At 39.6% G+C, this 21,658-nt stretch overlaps 1 protein-coding gene and 1 long non-coding RNA gene across 2 annotated transcripts in view; one reads left to right on the top strand and one right to left on the bottom strand.

The window, feature by feature from the left end:
* Positions 1–166: 166 nt before the first annotated feature.
* Positions 167–20,433, top strand: LOC121962006 (protein sel-1 homolog 3). The gene is made up of 24 exons (XM_042512171.2): positions 167–359; positions 1,993–2,527; positions 2,608–2,734; positions 4,110–4,231; positions 4,428–4,543; positions 4,845–4,894; positions 6,221–6,344; positions 6,431–6,569; positions 6,727–6,867; positions 7,452–7,657; positions 7,757–7,936; positions 12,186–12,308; positions 12,399–12,539; positions 12,660–12,722; positions 12,802–12,978; positions 15,193–15,320; positions 15,679–15,762; positions 15,873–15,954; positions 16,197–16,272; positions 16,362–16,480; positions 16,656–16,777; positions 19,346–19,460; positions 19,697–19,760; positions 19,925–20,433. The coding sequence occupies exons 1-24, from the start codon at positions 303–305 to the stop codon at positions 20,158–20,160; spliced, it is 3,327 nt and encodes a 1,108-aa protein (XP_042368105.2). The 5' UTR covers positions 167–302; the 3' UTR covers positions 20,161–20,433.
* LOC148189611 (uncharacterized) overlaps positions 9,882–21,658 on the bottom strand; it is a 23,916-nt gene continuing 12,139 nt past the window's right edge. Inside the window, exon 3 of the long non-coding RNA XR_015776671.1 lies at positions 9,882–11,405. This is a non-coding gene — a long non-coding RNA (uncharacterized LOC148189611). The remainder of the gene's footprint in view (positions 11,406–21,658) is intronic.

Raw genomic sequence — 21,658 nt, 5'->3', positions numbered from 1 at the left:
TGAATCAAACAACATTTTTTGTAACACAGCAGACTCAATCCAGCCAAGCCTCTCAGGTACTGAAGCCCTTTAAAGGCAACTCACTCCAACCGCTGAACTTGAAACACCAGAATATCAGGTAATGCTGCATCACTCAGGGTGTATACTCACACAGCTGCCACCTGTAAGCTGTCACAATTCAACCACTGCGGCCCAACATGACTTGACACATTATTAACTCTGTGTGTCAGATGGATTTATATTGACCTCAAGGATTACGTGTTTTTTCATTTTAATTAATGTAGGTTAAAAAAAGACTCAAAATGAACGTGTTGCACTCTATCTTTTGCGGATATGTCTTCGCTGCTGCCATTATAATGGTAAGAAACTCTATAATACTTAAAAGTAATTACAGTGAGCTGATATATTGCGTTGAACGAAAAACAGTGGCACCCTCAGAAATTTTTTATAGAAGTGACCACATGGGGCCACTGAAAATCTTGGGGTGGCAGACCAAAACCCAAAGTTATTACTGAATTTCATAAATGTGATTATGGCGAAGAAGTACATAGACTCATTGAAAAATGTGCCAAATGAGAGTTAAGGAATCACATACTGATGTACTTTATGTTCCTTATTATCTGATGTGCATTGACTAATACTGGTACAATTAACATTTCTGAGCTCCACAACAATCCTGTTTTAATGTGTTAGGTGTCAATAGGCTATTTGCCTTTTCCTCAAAAAAAAAAAAAACCAACACATACACAGATTTAATTTGCTGGGAACAAGCCCTCTCATTTTTGGGGGAGATTTTTTCATTCAGATATCTTGAGGTGAGAATTCAAGTGACCCCTTTGAAAATGCCAGTTGTTCCCAGGGCTGTAATATTATGGCCAAAATGATAATTACAGTTGTTTAGGGCTGTGTTCTGCAATGTGTTTTATTTTCCCCCATATACAGTTTTAAAGTTTACACGGGGCTTAGCAGGACGTTCAGAACGACAGTGGCATTCATGTAATATAGTAAACAAGCTAACGGTGCAAACAACAGATCGTAAACAGATGCACAGCAACATTTTTTGCCAAGACTAGAAATCAAACAAAAGCCAGAGACTGTGACGTGTTAAGCTGCTGTATGCGGACGCTGTGGCCTCTACCAAAGAGTGGCGTGATAGTCAAGAGTGCTCACTCTGCAGCAAAGTCTCAGTGCACCTCCTAAAAGCAAAATAGAAATACAATCGTACCAAAACTTCTTACCCAAAATTAAACAACAGAGCACTGCTTTCTCTTCCATGTTATATCACATTTCTGCAAATTGACAAATCTTTGAATAAAAATAGGACTTAAAATAGGTCCATCTTTAGCCGACTTCATTGCATCTCCTAGGGACAAGTATCTGCCTTTGCATTTTTTAAAAAAATTTGTGTATTTGTTACTATGGTCAGTACTGATGGATCTCATAAGCTGTCTTCTATCACAAGATACATCTACCTCCCAATACAACTACCTTTGCAGTAGTTTAAAAGATTGCGGCACAGCCTCTCAGCAACAGCAATGTCGACCTCCAATTATTTTTGCCAAGTGGGGACAGCAATTATATTTTCTCCTTAGTGTCAAATATTTGCCTTTGTCATAAAACAGAGCTAAAAGTCTTGCATTTGCCAGATGGCCACAAACACAGCTCCAAATGAATCTTAATGTTTCCTCTGAACTGCCTGTCATGTAAATAAGAAACTCCTAACTAACAAGTTCACCAGATCAACTTAAAGGTGGCGATTAGCCCTGTTCAGATCTGTCTCATCCACTGCATGAGAGAGAATGTGATGACATGTCAGTGATGCGTTCACAGCTCGTTTCCGCTGCCTCGAGTGGCCAAAAGTGAACATCTTTTTAAAAATATGTCCTCTGGCAACTTGTTTCCTGCCTAATTTGTTTGAGTGAAAAAGACTGCCTGCTCGTCTGTTTTCTTTACATCACTTAATTCTATTTACTCATCTTTCATTTCGCCCAGGGACACTGTGTGTTACCAGCCATTTCAGCCTCCTCATCCCAGACTGGTGAGAGCCCGCGTGACAATTTCATAGGGTTTGACTCAGCACCTGACAAAGTGGCAGACGGCTCAGTGGTCCGTGTGCGGTATCACTGCTCCAGGCCGTGTCGGCTGGTAGTAGAGGTGGCGGCGTCCACATTAAGGAAGACAGATTTAGTGGTCTTCAGGAGGAAATGGATCAGCAACACACCTCGAGTCTACAGGATCCACAAGGTGCTGCTCAGATTGCCTCCATCCATTTTATATCAACGCAGCTTTTTCAACAGGCGCGTTTTGGACGTCCAGAATGTGACAGTTCGTGCTTGGTTAGACCATCTTAACAATGGCAGCGAACACGGGACATACCACAACTCCATGATGAGGATTTATAAAGTGCTGCAGATGGAGCCGCTCTCAGGACGTCCTGCTAAACCTCCCACTGAGTGCCCTTCATGGTCGGCTCAGCTGAGGTGGCAGATGACCCCAAACACAACTCATCAATGTCCACATGAGTCCGGTTAGATTCTTTCTTTTCATTAACTTCAACAGAAACATGAAAATATTGTTTCTCTTTGTAATCTTTTTTACTTTGCTTAGATGTAATGGACATGCTGACGTTCCCCCTGGCAAGTCCTGGCGAGCGCTTTGGGGTGGTCCGCAGGTTCCAGCCTTTTAAGAACAGAGCCCTGGAGAGCGCCCGTCGTCATGCTGTGACACAGCCCAGGTTTGTCTTAAAATTCACCCACTGACTTCTCATTTAGTTCAGTTTACTTGGAGCTTATTCGGAATAAAGTTTAACAACACAGCAGGAATTTAATCTCCAGCAGGGTCTCCAAATGCTGTATCAAATAGCTCAAAAAGCTAAAAACACATATCATGAGCAAAAAAAGAAAAGTACACACAGTTGAGCGCAGAGCTCCAAGCTCATGAAGGCCAAGCTTGTAGTTTTAGCAGATGCACCGCAGCACGTTTCAGAAGATACAATATAACTATGAGCATAAAAGTTTTTTTAATAAGTATAACAGCCAAAAATCTTTGATCCATGTCATTCATAACTGGACTTTTTACTTTGTTTGCTACAGCACAACAAAGTAGGAAATGACAATAAACATTATCAGTGATGCACGATAAGAATTATTTCAACAGATACCGATAAACCAATAATTTCCAGCTTCTTCTGGCCGAGAAGATACAGATAATCGATTAGTAACCGATTTGGAAATGCAGCATACTGGTGACGGTCTCAAAAACACTGCTTCAGACAGCCGAGGTTTCACACGTCAACTTAGGGACATGCGAGGAGAAGCCAGGTGTAGCTATGTATTAAGTTTTACTTTCACTTTAACTTGTCAGAGCTGGCTATCGGGAACAAGGTTTTTCGAACATTAGCAACACATTAGCAGCTGTTTGATTATGTAGTCAGGCCAAAGGCTCGTGTTATCTATTACTGTTACATTTTTAACGTTGTAGAGAGCGATGAGCAGAGTCGAAGGTGAGCTGTTCACTCGTGCTGCAGGCGAGAGGTGGGTGGAGAATGGAGATAGAGGTGGTGACTCATTTGCATATTCATAGATCGGTGCATACTGAATGAGGCAAAGGTGTAGAGCTACATCTAAAGCATTTTAAGGCATGAAGTTATTTTTTCATGGAGAGAGCTTCTACATATGTATGATGAACAGACATGAGGGTTTTAATCAGCGCCAGGAGAGAACTTTAAGAATATATATGTTTTAAATACTAATAATACTATAGAGATGTACATTAAAGCGAGATAAAACAGCACATATTCCCTCAGCTGTTCAGTATTTAATGGTTTGTGTTGATATCAGCAGATTGATGGGCCACAGGTCACTGATTGTTTCCTTTTCAGTGCTGTCAGCTGTTACAACACTTTTAGTTTTGCTTCACTGTGATTACAAATGACTTAACAAGCTTCACGAAGCCTCTTCAGCGGAGCATATGAGCTTTTTATTTACGGTCAATGAAAGAAAGCAAGGTCAGTCATTTCTAGCTGATAGCGGCGCGTTATGAATTCGACCTTGCGCTTCGGTGGCTGAAAAAATGATTTGTCAAATGATGTGTTGTTGCTTGGTTTTCAGCGTCACCTTATCTGTGTGGATCTACCTCCTGAAATGGTGTCAAGAGAAGCTCTGCGGGATCATCCATCACGTCGACAGGAAAAATGTGTACGACTCGGTTCTGATGCAGCTTACAGACACAGGTGGGCCGCAGCTGCTTGTGGATACACCTGATACCAGTTTAGGGGATTGGACTGGGGTATCATGAGATGATTGTGAGTGATGGTGTGTGTTTTGTGAGACTGTGGAACAGACTTTGTCATGTATTAATAAAGAGCTCCACATCTCCTGTGGTGAAAAATATGACTGTCATAGATGACTGTCATATCTCCTGTGTAGGGAACATCGTAATTCAAGCACGCCTGACGACGGGAAAAGATGAAGCTTTCCGAGCCGGCGTGGTATTGCCCCACTGGAAATGGATTAGATTAGACTGCTACATACAGGACTCAAAGGTATAAAACCTCAGTGTGTGTCTCCTCTGGGTGGTGGGATAAGAAATAGAAATTAAAGTACAGCTCGGGGCAACATCTTATAGCCTTTCTTTCTCTTCTGTTTGGTTTGGTGCCCTTGCTTTGCGGTGTTTGATTTCCTTTTGGAACAGCTGTAAGATCCTGAAAGATGGTTCCTTTCCAGCTGGGAAACTCCAGGCGATTGCAGTGTGTGCTGCAATTTGGAGTCGTTCACAGCTGAGTTGGTTATTTTTTCTTTCACTGTGTGTTGTGAGCTCATGTTTTATTGTCTCTTAACTTTCAGGTGCTGCTGGATGCAACGTGGGATGATAAAACCCGCAGATACCAATATAAGTAAGACAGGTTGTCGATATAATGCTGATGCTTTATGTCATTTTTATTTAAGCAACTGTTGTCTTTACAAAGCACTAGTTTGTCCTGTTACTGCAATAGAACGGGACTCCCTAAAAACATAGTATTTCACTGGTATAAGCGTGATTTTACAGGATGCAGCAGTACAAGCTTCAGCAAGCTCTGTGATCACATCAGCCCCGTGCTCTGAGTGGTCTGAATGGACAGCCAAGGTTTTACGTCTGACATATCTAAGGAATCAACCCTGTTAACTTGAGAAATGTGCAGTTTCAGAGAAGTTAGGCGTAAGCGTAGATTTCAGGGGGGTGCAGGGAGACACAGGGAACCTGCAGAGCGGGGCTGCACCTACTGATTATTTTTTCTCAATTGAGCTAATGATTATTTCAAACAATGATTTTATCACTGGAGTGATATTAAGTTTAGATTATCACGGGAAAATGTGTTTTTGCATCTGTGTCTGGCAAGGAAAGTAAGTGTTTCATCGATTCAAAGACTGTAACAGCAGCACAGATAGCAGTCTGTATCATTATTTTAAGCGATTTTCTCTCTCGTGCACGGTCGTTAAACAAAACACAAAATATAAAAAGTATATATGATGCACAGTGTAAAGTTAGCAGTGGTGCGGAAAGTAACTACTACTAAATGGAAAAACTTTCCATGTGTTGATTATCTTGATATATCGTGCTTGACAAAAAGTGAAAAGGACGGTGCTATTTGCAATCTTGATGAAGTGCTCTGGGGTGCTTTCTCTTCAGGTGTCTGTGAAGAGAAGCTGTCCTAATATGAGAAGTCATTTAAGTCGCAGTGAAGGGCTGCGGCTCACTTTCCGGTGGAATGCATGCTCTGACCGGGTGCAGCTTAGTACACTGTGATGCACAATTTGCAAATCAAAGTATTTCTGTAATCGATGATGTCGATTACATTGATTAATTGCCCCAGCCCTCAATAACAGAAGAAAGGCTCACAGGTAATCAGTGTGACCTGCCTTATTACTACTTCTGTTTACTTCCGCTGTGCAATGTGCAACTCCCTTTGTTGATGATGCATCCTTGATTACAATGGCTCTGCTCAAAACTGGTGGAAATGCAGGTAAGCTTGCTAGATAGCACCAGATTTCCAAGAATCCTGAACAAAACCACTTCAAGAACCAGAGCTAATTTGGCCGAAAAAGAGTATGAAGGACACAAGACATGAGGAACCACTTCCAGGTGAAACTGGTGTTTAGGTAGTCCCACAACAGAGCAGTAATGACTGATGCATGCACAATGATGATGAGTGCTAGTTTGAGTGGTGTTCAATGTCTTTTAGATTTCAGAACAGTATCCATTATGATGACACTGATGGATACTTTGTAATTGGAGGAAGCAGATACTTGACAAGCATCCATGGATATTTTGGACCTATGAAATACTATCGTCTAGGAACTGAGATGGTAAAGCACTTTTTGTCTTATCCTTGTTAATTCACAGTTTTGTTGTTTTATTACTGTGCTGAAATACGCTGTTACCCATGTCACAGGTGAAAAATCAACTTCCCCCAGAGTCAACATTACAGGAGCTGGATAAAACTCATCAGGAGTGTCGGGAAATGAAAGCACTTACAAGAGCTTTTCTCCAAGAAATAACTAAGAGTCATGTCCCCTCACCAGTCAACACAGGTGATATATTACTTTGACAAGTCCTTTAAAGCAGTGTAGCAACCAGTCTACAGGGATCAACCCATACATCTCATATACAGGGTGTCAATACAACAACTGCACACCTATTTGACATAAGAGAACTACTTCTGACAGGTTGCTTTATGTTTTATTTTAGGTGCCTGTACCCCTTACTTCATACAACTGTGGGGTCAGCCTGGGTGGAAAATCTGCACGCAAACATGGACCTGGGAAAAACAACTTAAATACAGCACACTTTTTCATTTCCTGCAAACTAAAGAGGAGGAAATCAGAACAGGTGCCATAAGCTGCGTTCCTAAGAACATATTTATATGCGCATTTTGAAGCATCGCACTAGAAAATATGGTGGAAACTGCAAAGACTTTCTCAATTGTGCAAAAAGTTCTGAAAAAGTGAAAAAAAAAGTTCTGCAGTAGCAACTCACATGACTGCTCCGCTGCTTCAGCTGTCAGTGTCTTTCCGTGCATTAGAATCTTTGCATTAATTTGTCTTTGTCTCTGGTTACCAGGAGACGTGGCCAATACTGACATTTCAGGAAGAATTGAAACTTGTCAAATTGAAACAAATCACCTCCATTTCACCTCTATTTCTATTTATTTTTGTGACGGATTACAGCCATGCGTAAATTGTTTCATGTACCGCCAAGTTCTGACAAAACTTCAGTTTGCCAAGCCTCACTTATTCTCTCCTAGCCAATTGATGGAAATGCATTTAATTTGCTTCTTTCTTTTTTTTTTTTTTTTTTTACATATCAAAAGTTCCTTGACAATTTAGTGGAAACTTGTCTATAGATTGTTTGACCAAGTCATATACAACTCATTATTCACAGCTTTTGACATGTTTCTGTGTCATTTTCTGTAGGCTTTTTGGCCAAGAAGGACCTCAGGAATGCTTTGTTTGAGCAGGAAGTTGGTAAAATTTTCACTGTGGAGCAGGCACAAACTAAAATCACATTCAGATCAACACCTCTACTCAGAGTATCCTCCTGCTTTGGAAATCACAAAGCGTCTCTGTTGTTGGCCACTATCCACCTCTCTGGCCTGGGGCACTCATTCGATAAACAACAGGTAGAGTCACTGCCTTCCTTGTACCTTAATTGCTACTTTATCACAAGTAACATCACTTCTCTAATGATTACTGATAATATTGACTCCTGTGTGCTTTAGGGCCATGTCTATGGTTTGATTGGCGCATCGGGCGATAACCGCTTTGCCCTGATGCATGCTGGGTACAAGCACACACAAGGAATTGATGAGTTTCCAAAGGACCTGGACATGGCTTACAGCTATTATTCCAACGCTGGGGCACAGAGCAGCATGGATAGCTACAGGACACATGTAAATGAGGTATGTTTAAAAAACTGAAATTATTTTTAATTAATGCTAGCACTGCAGCAGCATGGCTCTAGAGATGTAAACACTGGTCTGTCCTTTATGGAAGCAAATACTGCTCAGAACTACACTGAAAAAGCTAAATTAAAATGCATTACCAGTAAGGCCTTTTAATTTGAAGAATACGGCTACATCATTTGACTCATAAATTAAATAAAAATTCAATCATCCAATTTGTATTTAAATTTTCATCTCAAAGAATGCACATTGTTTGACATAATTAGTACTAAAAAGAAAAAGGACATATGACTCTTAATTTTCAGAAAATGCTCCACTTAATAATATGTAAAAGGAAAACACATTAACAGAAATACATTTTTATTCTTCAGAATAAACATGCACTGTTTGACTCAAAAATTATCTGAAAATGTAATTATATAATTTTCATTTGCATTTACGTGTCCGTAGTTCTTCACTTAGGTCCAGACTGAAATGTCTCATCAGCTACTGGACATATTGCCATGATACTTTTAATGACCAGGCTGATCCCCTGACATTACATCTAGTGCCACCATCAGGTCAAAATTTCCTTTTTCAATTTCTTTTGTTCAACAGTTTGGTTTATGACCTCTTACCTACAAAACTAATGACCTAAAATCACCCTCAACTTTGTTTTTATGCAAATTGAAAAAAGTTCTAGCATGCTAACATGCAAAACTAAGCTGTTACATGGTGAAAATTACAGTGGCATGACATCAGCATGCTAGCATTCATGTAACCATGTTGGCATGCCCATGACACTTAAGCTATGAGCACAGCTGTATCTGAGAAAAGACATCGTGCTGTCTACAGAAACAGAGCAACTGATTGTCAGTGATGCCCAAGTATGTATTTAAGCTACACTACAAACACACAGTTTATCTTTTTACATTTAAAGGAATAGTTCACGTTTATTTTCAGTGAGATGTGCTTATTCATAAAAGGTTTATCTGCCGGTTGAATATACAGCTAGAACCAATCGGTGGTTAGGTTAGAAATAGTCGCCACATAAAACGTCAAATTTTACATTTTGTTTTTTGTACATATTAGACAAAAGAGACGTAACATGTTAATTTGGAAAAGGCGCTGGCAGTCACAGATGTAGGTGTGGTATCAATCTTGTCTTGTATTTTCGACAAGAAAGTGAGTTTCAAAAAATGTCAAAGTAGGGCTGGCTAATATGAAGAAAATCAAAAAATCCAAATATCACACATAACATCACACATCTTGATATCGATTTTGAACTCTGCCTTTAAAACCAAGAAAACATAACAATTACAAGATTATGATATCCAAAAGCTAAAATGATACCTAGTCTCCCATCATGATGTTGATATAACATATTGAAATATTGACATATATCTATGTCAAAGTCAAAGTGAGTGAAAGTAAAGAAAATGTGGAACATAAGTAAACTACAGACAGTCATGTGATGGGATCACTGCAGTGACTTTAAAATGAATGCTGACCACGGGCATAAAGTCGGGGGGCAAGTGCTTTATTCACTTTCCCCTACTTCTGGCTCCCTTGTTTGGACCACAACAAACTTCAAACTCTGACTTTATTTCAATCCTAACCTGTAAAATTTTGTGACTGTGTCTTGCATGGTTGCTATCACAGTGGCAAAATCTGTCCCCAGACATACATGTAAAAACCTGCCAAAATACTCCGAGCCAATTCTGTGGTAGTAAGATAGATGTCACCAGGACGCCAGTTTAACACAATGAAACACAATCTTCTTCAATGGTGAAAACAATACCAGCCGTTACAATACTGTTGCAGCTAGTAAAGATAACAATCAATGCATAATAACATCAAAAATGTGTGTTCAAAATATATATAGACAAATGCACAGTATGTGTAAGAAAAATAAGTAAATCCATAGGCCTTCAAACACATTCACATACACTATACAACACAAATGCACAAACTGTAATACTGTACAAGTACATGACAGCAGAGTTACCAAAGGGACAGGCTCCCAAATATGATTAATGGTGCATTTGTTGGTCGAGCCGAGGAGAATAGGTGGATCTTATATCTTAATTTAAAAATGTGAATGAGTTCTCTGTCCTGATGAATAGAAGGAGAGCAATCCAAAGATAAGGCGCCCGCTATGAGAAAACTCTACTTCAGACTGATTTCCTGTTTATTCTTGGGATATTTAAATAAGATGCATCAAATAAATCGAGGTTCATGAAGACAACAGAAAGGCTTTACTGTCAGCTCCAGCTTGAACAGGCAGCAAATGCACTGAGAAAACAATTGCTGTGAAGTCTATTTGGGAAAACTCTCCCTGCTGCACTTTGACCAACTTGAAAACTTTCTGAGTGGATGACAGAACAATAATCCATCTGGTTTCAATCTTAATTAAAGGCCCTGAAAACCTGTTTTCTCAATCTGCTTCTTATTGCAAGTGATAAGGTCTTACCTGACAACAAAATGCTTTTATAAATGGTTTTATTTATTTCAATTGAGTAACAGCTGTCTGTGTCGTTTTGTCTGAGCTCCTCCGATTGGTCTGAAGTGAGAGGAGCTCGAGTAAAAAACGTGATGTCAAGTATTTCTCAGCACCAATCCGGATTTAGCAAGCATTTGAATCGGGTTTTGTTTTTGCTTTTGTTGTGCTGTGAATCAAATCGGATCAAACCACACTCACACAGTCCTGATTCATTTTTAAACATTGAACTTTAAATAAATACTGCTGAGCCCTCACTTTGATTACTGTAAATTGAACAGGTTTTCAGGGGATTAAAAAGTCCAGTGTGTAGGATTTAGAGGTATCTAGCGGTAAAGTTGCTGAACTAAAACTTATTCCATGTGCAGTGGTTTTGGAGAACTACAGTGACCAACACAAAATGGCCTTATGTACAGCCAGTAAATGGTTTATCCATTCTGGGAACAACATAGTGGACTCTGTGGAAGAGGAGCTGCTCCATAAGCAAATATAAATGGCTCATTCTGACATAACGAAAACCTGACTGTTTTTGTTTTCAGGTGGTTATACACTAAAACAGTGATACTCACCTTGCTGCCCATTGGCACCCAATAATTTTGTAATTCACAGTGAAAATAAATTAATTCTTTTTTTGTCGTTTGTAAGTAAACACGGTTCCAGAGTGCATTAAAAAGCATAAAAGTGGAGCTTTTATATTAAGAAAAACCCCCAAAACTGCTTAGTGAGGATCCCCCGACAGAGGTCACAGCTTTTTCCTTAATGTCTTAAAACCTAGAGATGTCCCCGCGTCCACCTGACTGTGGGGCTACTGAGACTGGATTTGCCTCTTGGCAAAGATGAGTGAGGGCCGCAAACATAGAAGGGTTGAAAACAGGCAGTTCATTTTTTATATATGCTCATAAATATAATTAACGTTTGTTTATTACCTGGCCCCTGGTCTCCTGTCATTTTGCAAAAGTGTCCCCGGGCGAAGCAAGTTGAGTGTCCCTGCATTAAAACAGAGTTATGAATATTATATACCATTTCTGCCAATAAATGCCTCTAAGACTTACACACTGAACTTTAAAATTAATTTATATTTTCAAAAATTAATTTGTGCAAATGTTCTACTTGTATTACAATACTAAAGAGTATTATTAAGCCACTTTTCCACTGGTAAAAAACAACAACTATTAAACAGCCACTAACATCTTGCTTTTGTATGTAATGGGAAAGGTTACAATCACACCTGTGATAAAACACCACAGTTATTACAGCAGTAGTAACAGGTATTTATAAGCTACAATTCTGACTGGCTCTGATCGGCGGTTATGAAAATACAACACCCAGGTTGACCTGATAATTTTAGCTCCTTTGCCGGCACGATCAAATGACAGGCCACTGACAATACCGTACACCTCTGTCCAAGTGGCACTTTCTCAAAATTTAGTTGGCACAGAAGTAGAAAGTGAGACTGAAAAAGTAGGAGATATTAAAAAAGAAGTAACCTAGGTAACATTTTCTCTGGCCTCCATGCTGCTTTCTACTATCCTGTCCGTGACAACAAAACAAAACAAAACAAAACAAACAAAAATAAAAACAAAAAATAACCCAGAAAGGCATATCCGTCCACTGCTGCCAATGTGGAAGCAGTCTATTGCCTATTTTCAACAGGTTTTTAAAAAGACTTGCATGCTAATTTTGTTGAAAATTTTGATAAGAGAGTACTATTTGTGAAAGTGGCAGTACTAACAGTTTACTGTATTGATTTATTTGTCTTTCCCAAAGCACCACACACTTGAACACATCTATCTAAGCAATCAGGAGGATCTAAAAAGCCTCAAACATGATCGAAGTGACGTGTTTCATTATCTGAAATACAAGGCAAAGAGTGGAGACCTAGAATCTCAGGTAAGTTTGAGTTACCGTCTTTTCTCCGTTATGATCAGTAGACACAGTCCATGTTCAGCATAAGCCAACAGAAACTCTTATTATGTTCAGAAACGCCTGGGGACAATGCTTTACTGGGGACATCATGGAATCTCAAAAGACATCACAAGCGCAGCGAAGTGGCTTGAAAGAAGCGCTATGCAGATGAAGGATCCTTCAGCGATGTACGACTACTCCGTCCTCCTAATGAAGGTTCTGTACGATAATAAAGACTCAACCTACTTACCTTATAATCAAATTTGACACTCGATGTTTTGTAAGTGTGTGTGTTTTGACAGTTATTGATTCACTGATTGATGTTGATTCGTTCAGGGCCAAGGAGTGAAAAGAAACTACACCCGCGGTTTTAAGCTGATGAAGAAAGCTGCAGCGATGGTACGTGTGTACCCCTGGCGATCAATCCGTGTTTACAGTATGTGCTGTCACTACACCTCTGTCTGTTTCCCTGCTTTAGGGCTCAATTAATGCCCTGAATGGTTTAGGCTGGTACCATGGGATTATATTGAACGACCACAAGAATGCAGTGAAGTACTTCAAGCAGGCGGCGCACAATGGGAGTGATGAAGCCATGTTTAACCTAGGGATTTATCATCTCAAAGGGATTAACCCGCACCGCCCATGGAGGAATGAGGTTAGAGTCCCACACCTTGTTAATAATTTAGTTTCATGTGTGATCTAGTGCGATCAATGAGCTGATAAACACTGTACAAAAATTAATGAGGTTTAAGTTAAAAACTGAAGACTTTTTTTGCTCTCAATATATGTTAAAGAGCATTTCTCAGATAATCCATCCACCCGACAGGTGGAGCATATCAAGATGAAGATGATAAACAGCATCATTATTACACGTGTGCTTTGGGTTGGCACTATTAATCCTTTGAAACCTGGATCTACATCTGCTTTCTTGCTGCCTTCAGATTTGTCTCACAAGCATTTAAACCTTTGACACTTAAATTGTTTGTTTTCTTTCAAAAACACGCATAAAACGGCCACCAGTAGCTTGGTGTGAGGTCATTTCTTGTTAATATACTCATTGCCATTCGTCCATGTTTCTGAAAGAAATTAAGCCAATTTGCTCAGGTTTCAAAGGGTTAACGGCCACTCTGAAATTTACAGTTTTATCACACAATACAATGCCACAGATGTCACAAAATTTGAAGTATTGTGCCACTGGCATGCTGGCGGCAGGAATGTCCACCAGAGCTGCCGTGAACTGAATGTTCATTTTACTACCGTAAACCATCTCCAATGACATTTATGTGAACTTGGTAGTATATGCAACCAGACTCACAACTGCAGATGACAAGTAACCACACCAGCTGAAGACAACAACATCCAGTGTTTTCACCTGCATGATCGTCTGAGACCAGCAACCTCAACAGCCAGTGCAACAATTGGTTTGCACAAACAAAGAAGTTCTACACAAACCCTCAAAAAACTTTTAAGGAAGTTTATCTGCATGCTCATTGTCCTAACCCGCTCCTGCAGAGGTCAGTGAAAGCAGACAACTGCCACACAGATTTCAATTCTGTGGGAAACACTGCAACCGACCTGTGTGGTTTTGAGGCTGGTTGGATGTACTGCCAAATTCAGGAAAGTGACATTGGAGAAAGCTAATTGTGAAATTGTTTAATGGTAAGTTGACCTGCACTTGTATACCGCCTTAAAGCGTTTTTACACTATATGTCACATTCACCCGTTCACACACTGGTGGCCGAGGATACTGTACAAGGTGCCACCTGCTACTTAATAACCATCCTGATGCACTTAAACACAGCCACCAGGAGCAATTTAGGGTTCATTATTTTGCCCAAGGACATTTTGACATGCGGACTGGAGGTGCCAGGAATCAAACCGCCAACCTTCCGATTAGTGGACGACCTTTACTACCTCCTGAGCACAGTGACCCCAAATTAACATTCAGGTCACGGCAATAGCTCCGGTGGACATTCCTGCAGTCAGCATGACAACAGCATGCCCTGTTAAAACTTGTGACATCTGTGACATTGTGTTGTGTCATCAAACTGCATGTTTTACCGTGGCCTTTTATCATCAGCACAAAGCAAAAAGTGAAATCAGCCTCTTGATATGCCCGACTATTGGGTGGATGGATTATTTCAGACAAGACAAACTTCGGCAGGGTTTCCCACGCATTCATTTATTTGGGATGGCCCACCATGACTAAAAAAATCTGCTGCCACATACATATTTTTGGAGCTAGAACATTAACATAGGAATACATATACCGTTTCGTTACTCATTACACCACACTGTCAGAGTCCAGAGCGTACTCTGGGCACAGATGGAGCAGCAGAATGCCATGTGCAGTGAAAGCGAAACTCAACTGTTGATTATGGTGGTCTAAAAGTTTCCTTTTACTCTCATCTGCAGCAGCTGCTCCTCTAATCCATTGATCTGATCTGATCAGCTCTGACCAGATCAACACATCAATATCCACTCCGTGACTAAGGGGAAAAAAATCATTTTCACCTGTGTTTTGTTCACAGACACACAGACACAGACACACACACAGACACACAACACGAAAGATACAACATCAAAAAAAGAAAAGAAAAAAAAGTGGAGTTTACCACTCCAACCCCCTGTTGTATCCACTACTGCTATATGCAGATTCTAATTATCTGGGAAACAATGGGAGAAATGCTCACTAAGACTGATTTGAACACATCTGCGACAAAAAATGAGAAAAATAGATCTATAATGCGTGTAAAAAAAGTCTTAAAAAAAATGGGAGCAAAACACAGCTGCATTTAAATTTAAGTTCACTGTAGTTTGATCTCTGATCTGGTACGATAAGTTGATATATTTTCTAAATGATCCACAGACTGCTGCATTTCTGCTGTTTCTGAATGCATCTCAGCTCGGTCATGTCTCTGCATCTGTGGAGGCAGCTTGGTACCTTTCGACAGGAAGCCTGGAGGGGGTGTCTCAGGATGTGGAGAGGGCTGTGATGTAAGAGGCTTTCATTAGCTTGGTGAAGAAAGCTTTGTTATGGGCTGTTGCACTGTAGCCTGCAGCTCAGTGGCATCTAATTTCAATGACAGTGGCTAATTCAAGGTCAGAACCTCGTATTTGCATATCTAAAAATAAGAGTCACTGTCACTGCATTATTGTCTGGCACAGAGAGACTCATTGTTCCTCTAGTATCTTATGAATTTAAAGAAGCTCCTGCTGCAGCTGTAGACGTGTTTTTTTTAGAATGACCTCAACAAATCAGGAACTATTTTTAGATCAAGTTAAAATATTTTCCGTTTATGTGGGGAAAATGATATTCCATAATTCATCACCCATCCCTTTACCCTCTGTGCAGAATGCTAAAAAAGGTCTGCGAACAAAACGGACACCTTGGATTTATGGTCAGAGACGCTCTCCAGGCCTACCTCCAGGGCTCTTGGTAGGGACATTAATTTCAATTACTTTTCGATTGTCCTCATTTAATCATTTTCTCTGGTCTTTACCATCCGTCTCTGCTTCTTCACGTTTGTTTTATTGTGTTGCAAACAGGCGGGGAGCATTTGTGAAGTATGTTTTGGCAGCTGAAACCGGTCTGGGTTTGGCCCAGAGCAATGCTGCACACCTGTGTGAGGTAGAATGTAGTTTCTCTGGTTTTTAACCCTTAGTGTCTGTCTACAAAACAATTCAACAACAGCACAAATCTGAAATCGATGTCTCATAATTGGAGATCTTAAGGTAGCTGATGCACACAATTCCAGTCCAGCCTAAAATAAGAAAACCAACCCCGGAGGGAAATAGTCAGCGGTTGATAGCATAACCTTAATCATCATTGCTCTGCTCTCTCTCACCCTGAGCTCATTCTCCCAAATGCAGAAACTGAATCTCGGCTATGATTGTCAGTGGAGATATCATAACTACTCTATATTAAATTATGATCCCCATCCATCCGGTGAGTTTCTCTCATTTCATGTTTCTTTCACCTCTCCCTCCTTCTGTCAATCTGGTCAATAAACAGCAAGTATTTATCTTCTTTTATAGCTCTGCTCAGAATGGGAGACCACTACCTCCGATCCTCCGGCAGGCGAGAGGACTCATTATCTGTGGTTGGTCAGGCCACATCGATGTATGGCAGAGCAGCTCGAGCAGGAAGCCCTCAGGTGACAGATTTACTTGAGCTGTAATCTCATCACCCTATGATAAACTTAATTAAAGTTTCACGGGCTCAGGCCCACCGCAATAAAAACAACAAACGGCATTATACAGTGTTATTATTTGGAGACTATTCTGTGTGAATAACCCATCAGCTCCTGTTATGATCTTTTTTTCACACAGGGAATGTACAACTTGGTCGTCTTGGCAGAAAAAGGATATGTTCTGCCATTGAGCGTCTACAGCTTGTTTAATGTGTCACGTTATGATGAGAAGGACGTCGTGGTGGAGAAGATCTTAAAAAGGTGCTTTTTTGAAATTCATAAACTGCCACAACAATGAGTAATGATCATGAATGTTATTTTGCTGATCCAAGGCTGTTTAGTAGTAAGGGATCTTGCTATATGATGTGCTTCTACTATTTCCTTTTTGCCAAGAGAAAAATCAAAGATTGGTAACATATATTAACATTTACGATAAATAGGAAGGAACCAACAACAGCCATAGCACAAACAGGTGGCAACAGCTTGCCGTTTTCATCGTTTTTAGTTGTTGATTTTGCATTGTGGGGGTTGGGGGAAAAAGTCAATACATCATAGTATTGCGTATTTTTGTTGGGCAATATCATATCAGTGCACAAATGTCCAGTATAATTTGAATTATTAATATTACAAATACAGTATAAGTTAAACTTCTGACAGCCTACTAGAATCGTTTTCAGTCCACTAAATACAATTTCTTGCAATAAAAATGAATGAAGTGAGATGAAAAGACTAAAAACTTTATTCTATTTGAAAAAAAACAACTACATAATTGCAGGTGAAAAAAGGTAATAGGTCGCAATATATTGTATCCTAATATGTACCACAATATGTTCTAAATTGAAATAATATTGTATCGTGATTTAAGCGTTACGATAACATCATATCATGGAGTTTATGGTGATTTCCAAGAAGGTAACGTATTAATGAGTGAGCATTACTGGGAATCCCCGCTGGAAGGGAAATGTAAGCGAGATGTGATGGTAAATGTCCACAGGGGTGTTTGAGGACATGAGGAGTCATGCAGCTTCCCAGCATTGGACATAAGTATGTCAGCTGTCTGCTCCTGGATTTCAAACTGAACAAACATGGCAGCTCGTTTTAAAACTTCTCTTATACACTTCACCAAAATAGGTCTACGAACGTTTTAGGCAAGAAATAAGTCATAAAGTTGCTGAATCTGTCCTCTTTTTCCGATTGACAAAGGTTAGTTTTAAAAGTTTTTCAAGTTTCCAGAGGCGGCAAGTCGCACTAGACGTCCCTGATTTGCATAAAATAGCCTAGATCTGACTTTATTCAAATAAGGAGTGGACACCCCGTCTTTTAAAACGCAACGCAGCACTGCAAGAAAGCATTGCACGGCTGCTTAAATAGATGATGACTGGGAAGCGTGGAAATGACGGATCCTGTGGACATGTACCATGACTCCGTCTTCAGTAAACGTCTCAGCTGTCTGTTAGCAGTAGTTCCTGGGGAGCTGAGTCCACTGTGCTAACCCGCCTTCACCGAGCTGACTGACAGCAGAAATTTAATGAACCGAAATAGCATTTATGACGGCTCCACTGGAAAATAAATCAGCAGTGTTTTTATGTATCGATTTATTGATCTTATTTCCCCACAAACTGCAGCGAGTGAGGGGAATCTGCCTGTAGGGAAACAAACTCACAGACAGACTGGGTGTCATTCAATGTAGATAAGGTCAATAAGTTCAAAACACACATACAGTGGGATATTCCTGGGATTGATCCAGTCGATGTGGACTGATACTTTTAATAAAAATGGATTCGTAGCTTGGCAGTGATATGTTAAAAAACGCTTCTAAATGCTGTCAGTGTAGATTGGCTGTTAGAGATGCTGGAAGGTGGAATTTGTCACCTTTGGACAGCCAGAAGAGCCGTTTCCCCCTTTTTCCAGTCTTTATGCTAAACTACTGTAACTGTCAGCGTCACAATTACTATACAGATATGAGAGTGCTTTCAATTTACTCTTTGGCTGTATTTGGTGATCCACTTACACTTAAATGTTTATCTATTATTGAAAATCTGGCCACCTTGAGCTTGCAATGTTTGCAAATTTTTGACTGAATAAGATTTGTGTTTTGTCCTATCTGTGTCTTTGCTGTTTTTTGTTTTTCTTGTCTGCTGTGTGTCCCTGTGTTGCAGTATTTATAATTGTGTTTCAGTTATTCGTATGTATTTATTTATTTAATTATTCTGTCATTCATCTGTTGTTTTGTAGTTATTGTTTAAAAATTTGGGAACCCCTGACAAGATCATCTCAAGAGATTTTTATTCAGAGTAAAACTAAAAACATTTTGTGATTCTGCTTTCAGCCTTTACGCTCAAACTGCTAGAACAACATGCCAAAGGATCTGAGAGGAGCTGGAAATAGTGATACTTTTTAAACATAAACTAAAAACCTATCTTTTTGGTCTGGCTTTTATGTACTGTCTTACTATCACAATGTTATGGTTTATACTTATTGTATTTTTGTAAGATCCATTTTTAAAATCCATTTTTGTTAATTTCCTATGTTTTTTTGTTTCTTATTTCTTCAATCAAACTGTAAAGCACTTTGAATTGCATTTGATTTTTTTAAAAGGTGGAATTAATATAAAATTTGATTAATTGACTAAAAAAAAAAAAAAATTGAACACGTCTAACTCTTGGCAAGAAAGCTACAATTTCCCAAATGTCAAAATTCTTTAAGGCAAACGTCTACTCGCTGATCTCAGTCCAAAGATGTGCTTCTACTGTTATTTTGTCAAAAACATGCAGGCTCAACATCACTGTATTCACATGTAACACTGTTTCCATTGTTTTATCTCCTAAGATGTGTGGAGACGGAGAAGAAAGAGGCAGTGACGCCCTGTTCTTTAGCTCTGCTCAGAGTCCAGATGGGAAAAGCCTTGAGGAGAGTGACTCAGAACGGTGCACAGCTCCTCTTGGTAGGCATAAGGCAATCAACTCATACTGTGTGTAGTAAGAGAGAAATTCAACACAGCACAAGCTGCAATCCTGCACTTTATTTTCCTCTCCTTTTAATCTACCTTCAATTATTGAAATATGTGAAAATGCTAATTGAACATTCATCATGAATAAGACATTAAAGACAATATACACTGCTATTTTGAGAGAGAAAACGTGATAATTTATTTAAATCATCTTTCTCTTTTCTCTATAGGCATATGCATCTCTTCTTTCTGTGGCTGTCATTATTGTCACTGTGCCACTGCAGAGCTGTCTTGGTGAGTAATTGTGATCTTCTCAGCTGCACCCACGAGCAAAGACCTGCCACAAGATGGTGCAATTTCCCCACATATTATTTTACTACCCTCTGCTCCCACTTCAAAAGATAATCGGTGTTTGTTTGCCATGATCCTCAATCCTCCTCATCTGCAAATTATCACAGAACAAAGGCACAGAGTGTTTGCACAGAGAGCAAGGACATCTACCAGCCAAGATGGCGTCAACTTGAATAGAGAGCAAGATGGCATCATGGGAAGAACCTATGGCGCAGTGGGAAATCTATGGCTTACCATCCTGAATGGCGAGCAGCGTCTCCGGCAGAGCTGCGATTGGGCTGTGACTCTGTCGGGTGTGTGCCTGTGTGCTTTCTGGACCACACTGCTCTATCATCTCTCATGACATACAATACCCAGCGCAGTGATCCAATAGCCACAGAAAAAGCCCCAGACACTACAGATTGTGAGAGCATACATTTAGGGGATGAGTTAGAGTGCTATTCATGTGACACATTTGTGTTTCGTGTGATTCATGTGGAGTTACGGGACAGGAAGAAGAGAAGTGCTGATCAGCGTGCTGCTTTATCAGAGTGGTGATAATGTTTCCTCAGTAACCATTTGTTAATTGTTTTGTTTGCAGAAAATAAAATACTGATCGTGCAGTTTGTTTAATTAATGCTGAGTCCGACCTGCAGTTTATATCGTCTCTGGGATGTGAAGCCAAGAAAGCAGAGTGAAGCTTAACAATTTCAACACAGGGTTTTTTTATTCTTCAGCCATTTATCTATTTATTAAAATAAGCAATTTCTGTCACAGCACTGTTAAAACTGATAGACGGATTTAAAGTTCCAGTGTAACATTCAGGGGGATTTTGCGGTATCTAGCGGTGAGGACTGCAGATTGCAACCAGCTCAAAGTCTTCTTTGTCAAATTCTTTCAGAGTTCATTCAGGGTTTTTTGCCAGGAGCTGAATTATCCGCAGAGGTCTCCTCCTCTCCAAAATAAACCAACCAGAAAATTAAAACCAGTATAAAAAAAAAAACATTGAATAAAGCAGTTTCACGCTACAAATTAGTGTTTAGCCAATGCAGTATGGCTAAACATACTTATTTGTGCTCGCCTTTTTTTCTGTGATAACTTTAAGATCCAACCTTTCAGGAGGTTTTTGCCAGGAGCAAAATTATGGGCAGAAGTCTCTTCCTCTGCAAAACAAACGAACCCAGAATTTTAACCGGTAAAGAATAACACTGAATAAAGCAGTTTGACATTATAAATCAGTTTGGTTTATTTTTACGCTGTTTGGCACACTTCCTGCTATTTGTTTGTTTTGGGTGGAAACCACAACAGTCCCCATGATTCGATATTATCACAATACTTAAGTCACAATACAACATTATTGCGATTATTGTCTGCAATTGCAATAACAACATATATATATATAACTATATAAATATATAAATATATATATATATATATATATATATATATATATATCGTGGTAAACAGCGATTTATTACCATTTTCCGATTGTTAATTATGTCCCTATAGGAAAACTGAAAAAAAATCAGTGTTTTTTCAATGCTGCTCATTGCAGAGAGGCTGCAAACTACAGTAGCCAAAAAACACAATTGACCCATAGAGCCAGTGTCTGGTTTGTCTGTTCTGTAGAAACACGGTGGTACAATAAGGCAATATTCGCAGATGAATACCCGCTACCTAAGTACATAAAAACAGCTGATTCGAAGAAAACAAAAACACGATTCATCTAATTTTCAGATAATTACACACTACAGCAAACACACTTATTATCATATATTTTAAGTCTGCCAACATATCCCCCTAAATCTGACACGCTGGACCTTTAAAAGCATAAAAGCTCATCACGACCTGGTGAAATGTGA

Source organism: Plectropomus leopardus, chromosome 5 (genome assembly GCF_026936395.1).
Source record: "Plectropomus leopardus strain MGB_pleo_1.0 chromosome 5, ASM2693639v1, whole genome shotgun sequence".
Lineage (NCBI taxonomy): Eukaryota > Metazoa > Chordata > Actinopteri > Perciformes > Serranidae > Plectropomus > Plectropomus leopardus.
Note: the sequence above shows the minus strand (reverse complement) of the source record. Positions and strands in the feature narration are given on the sequence as shown.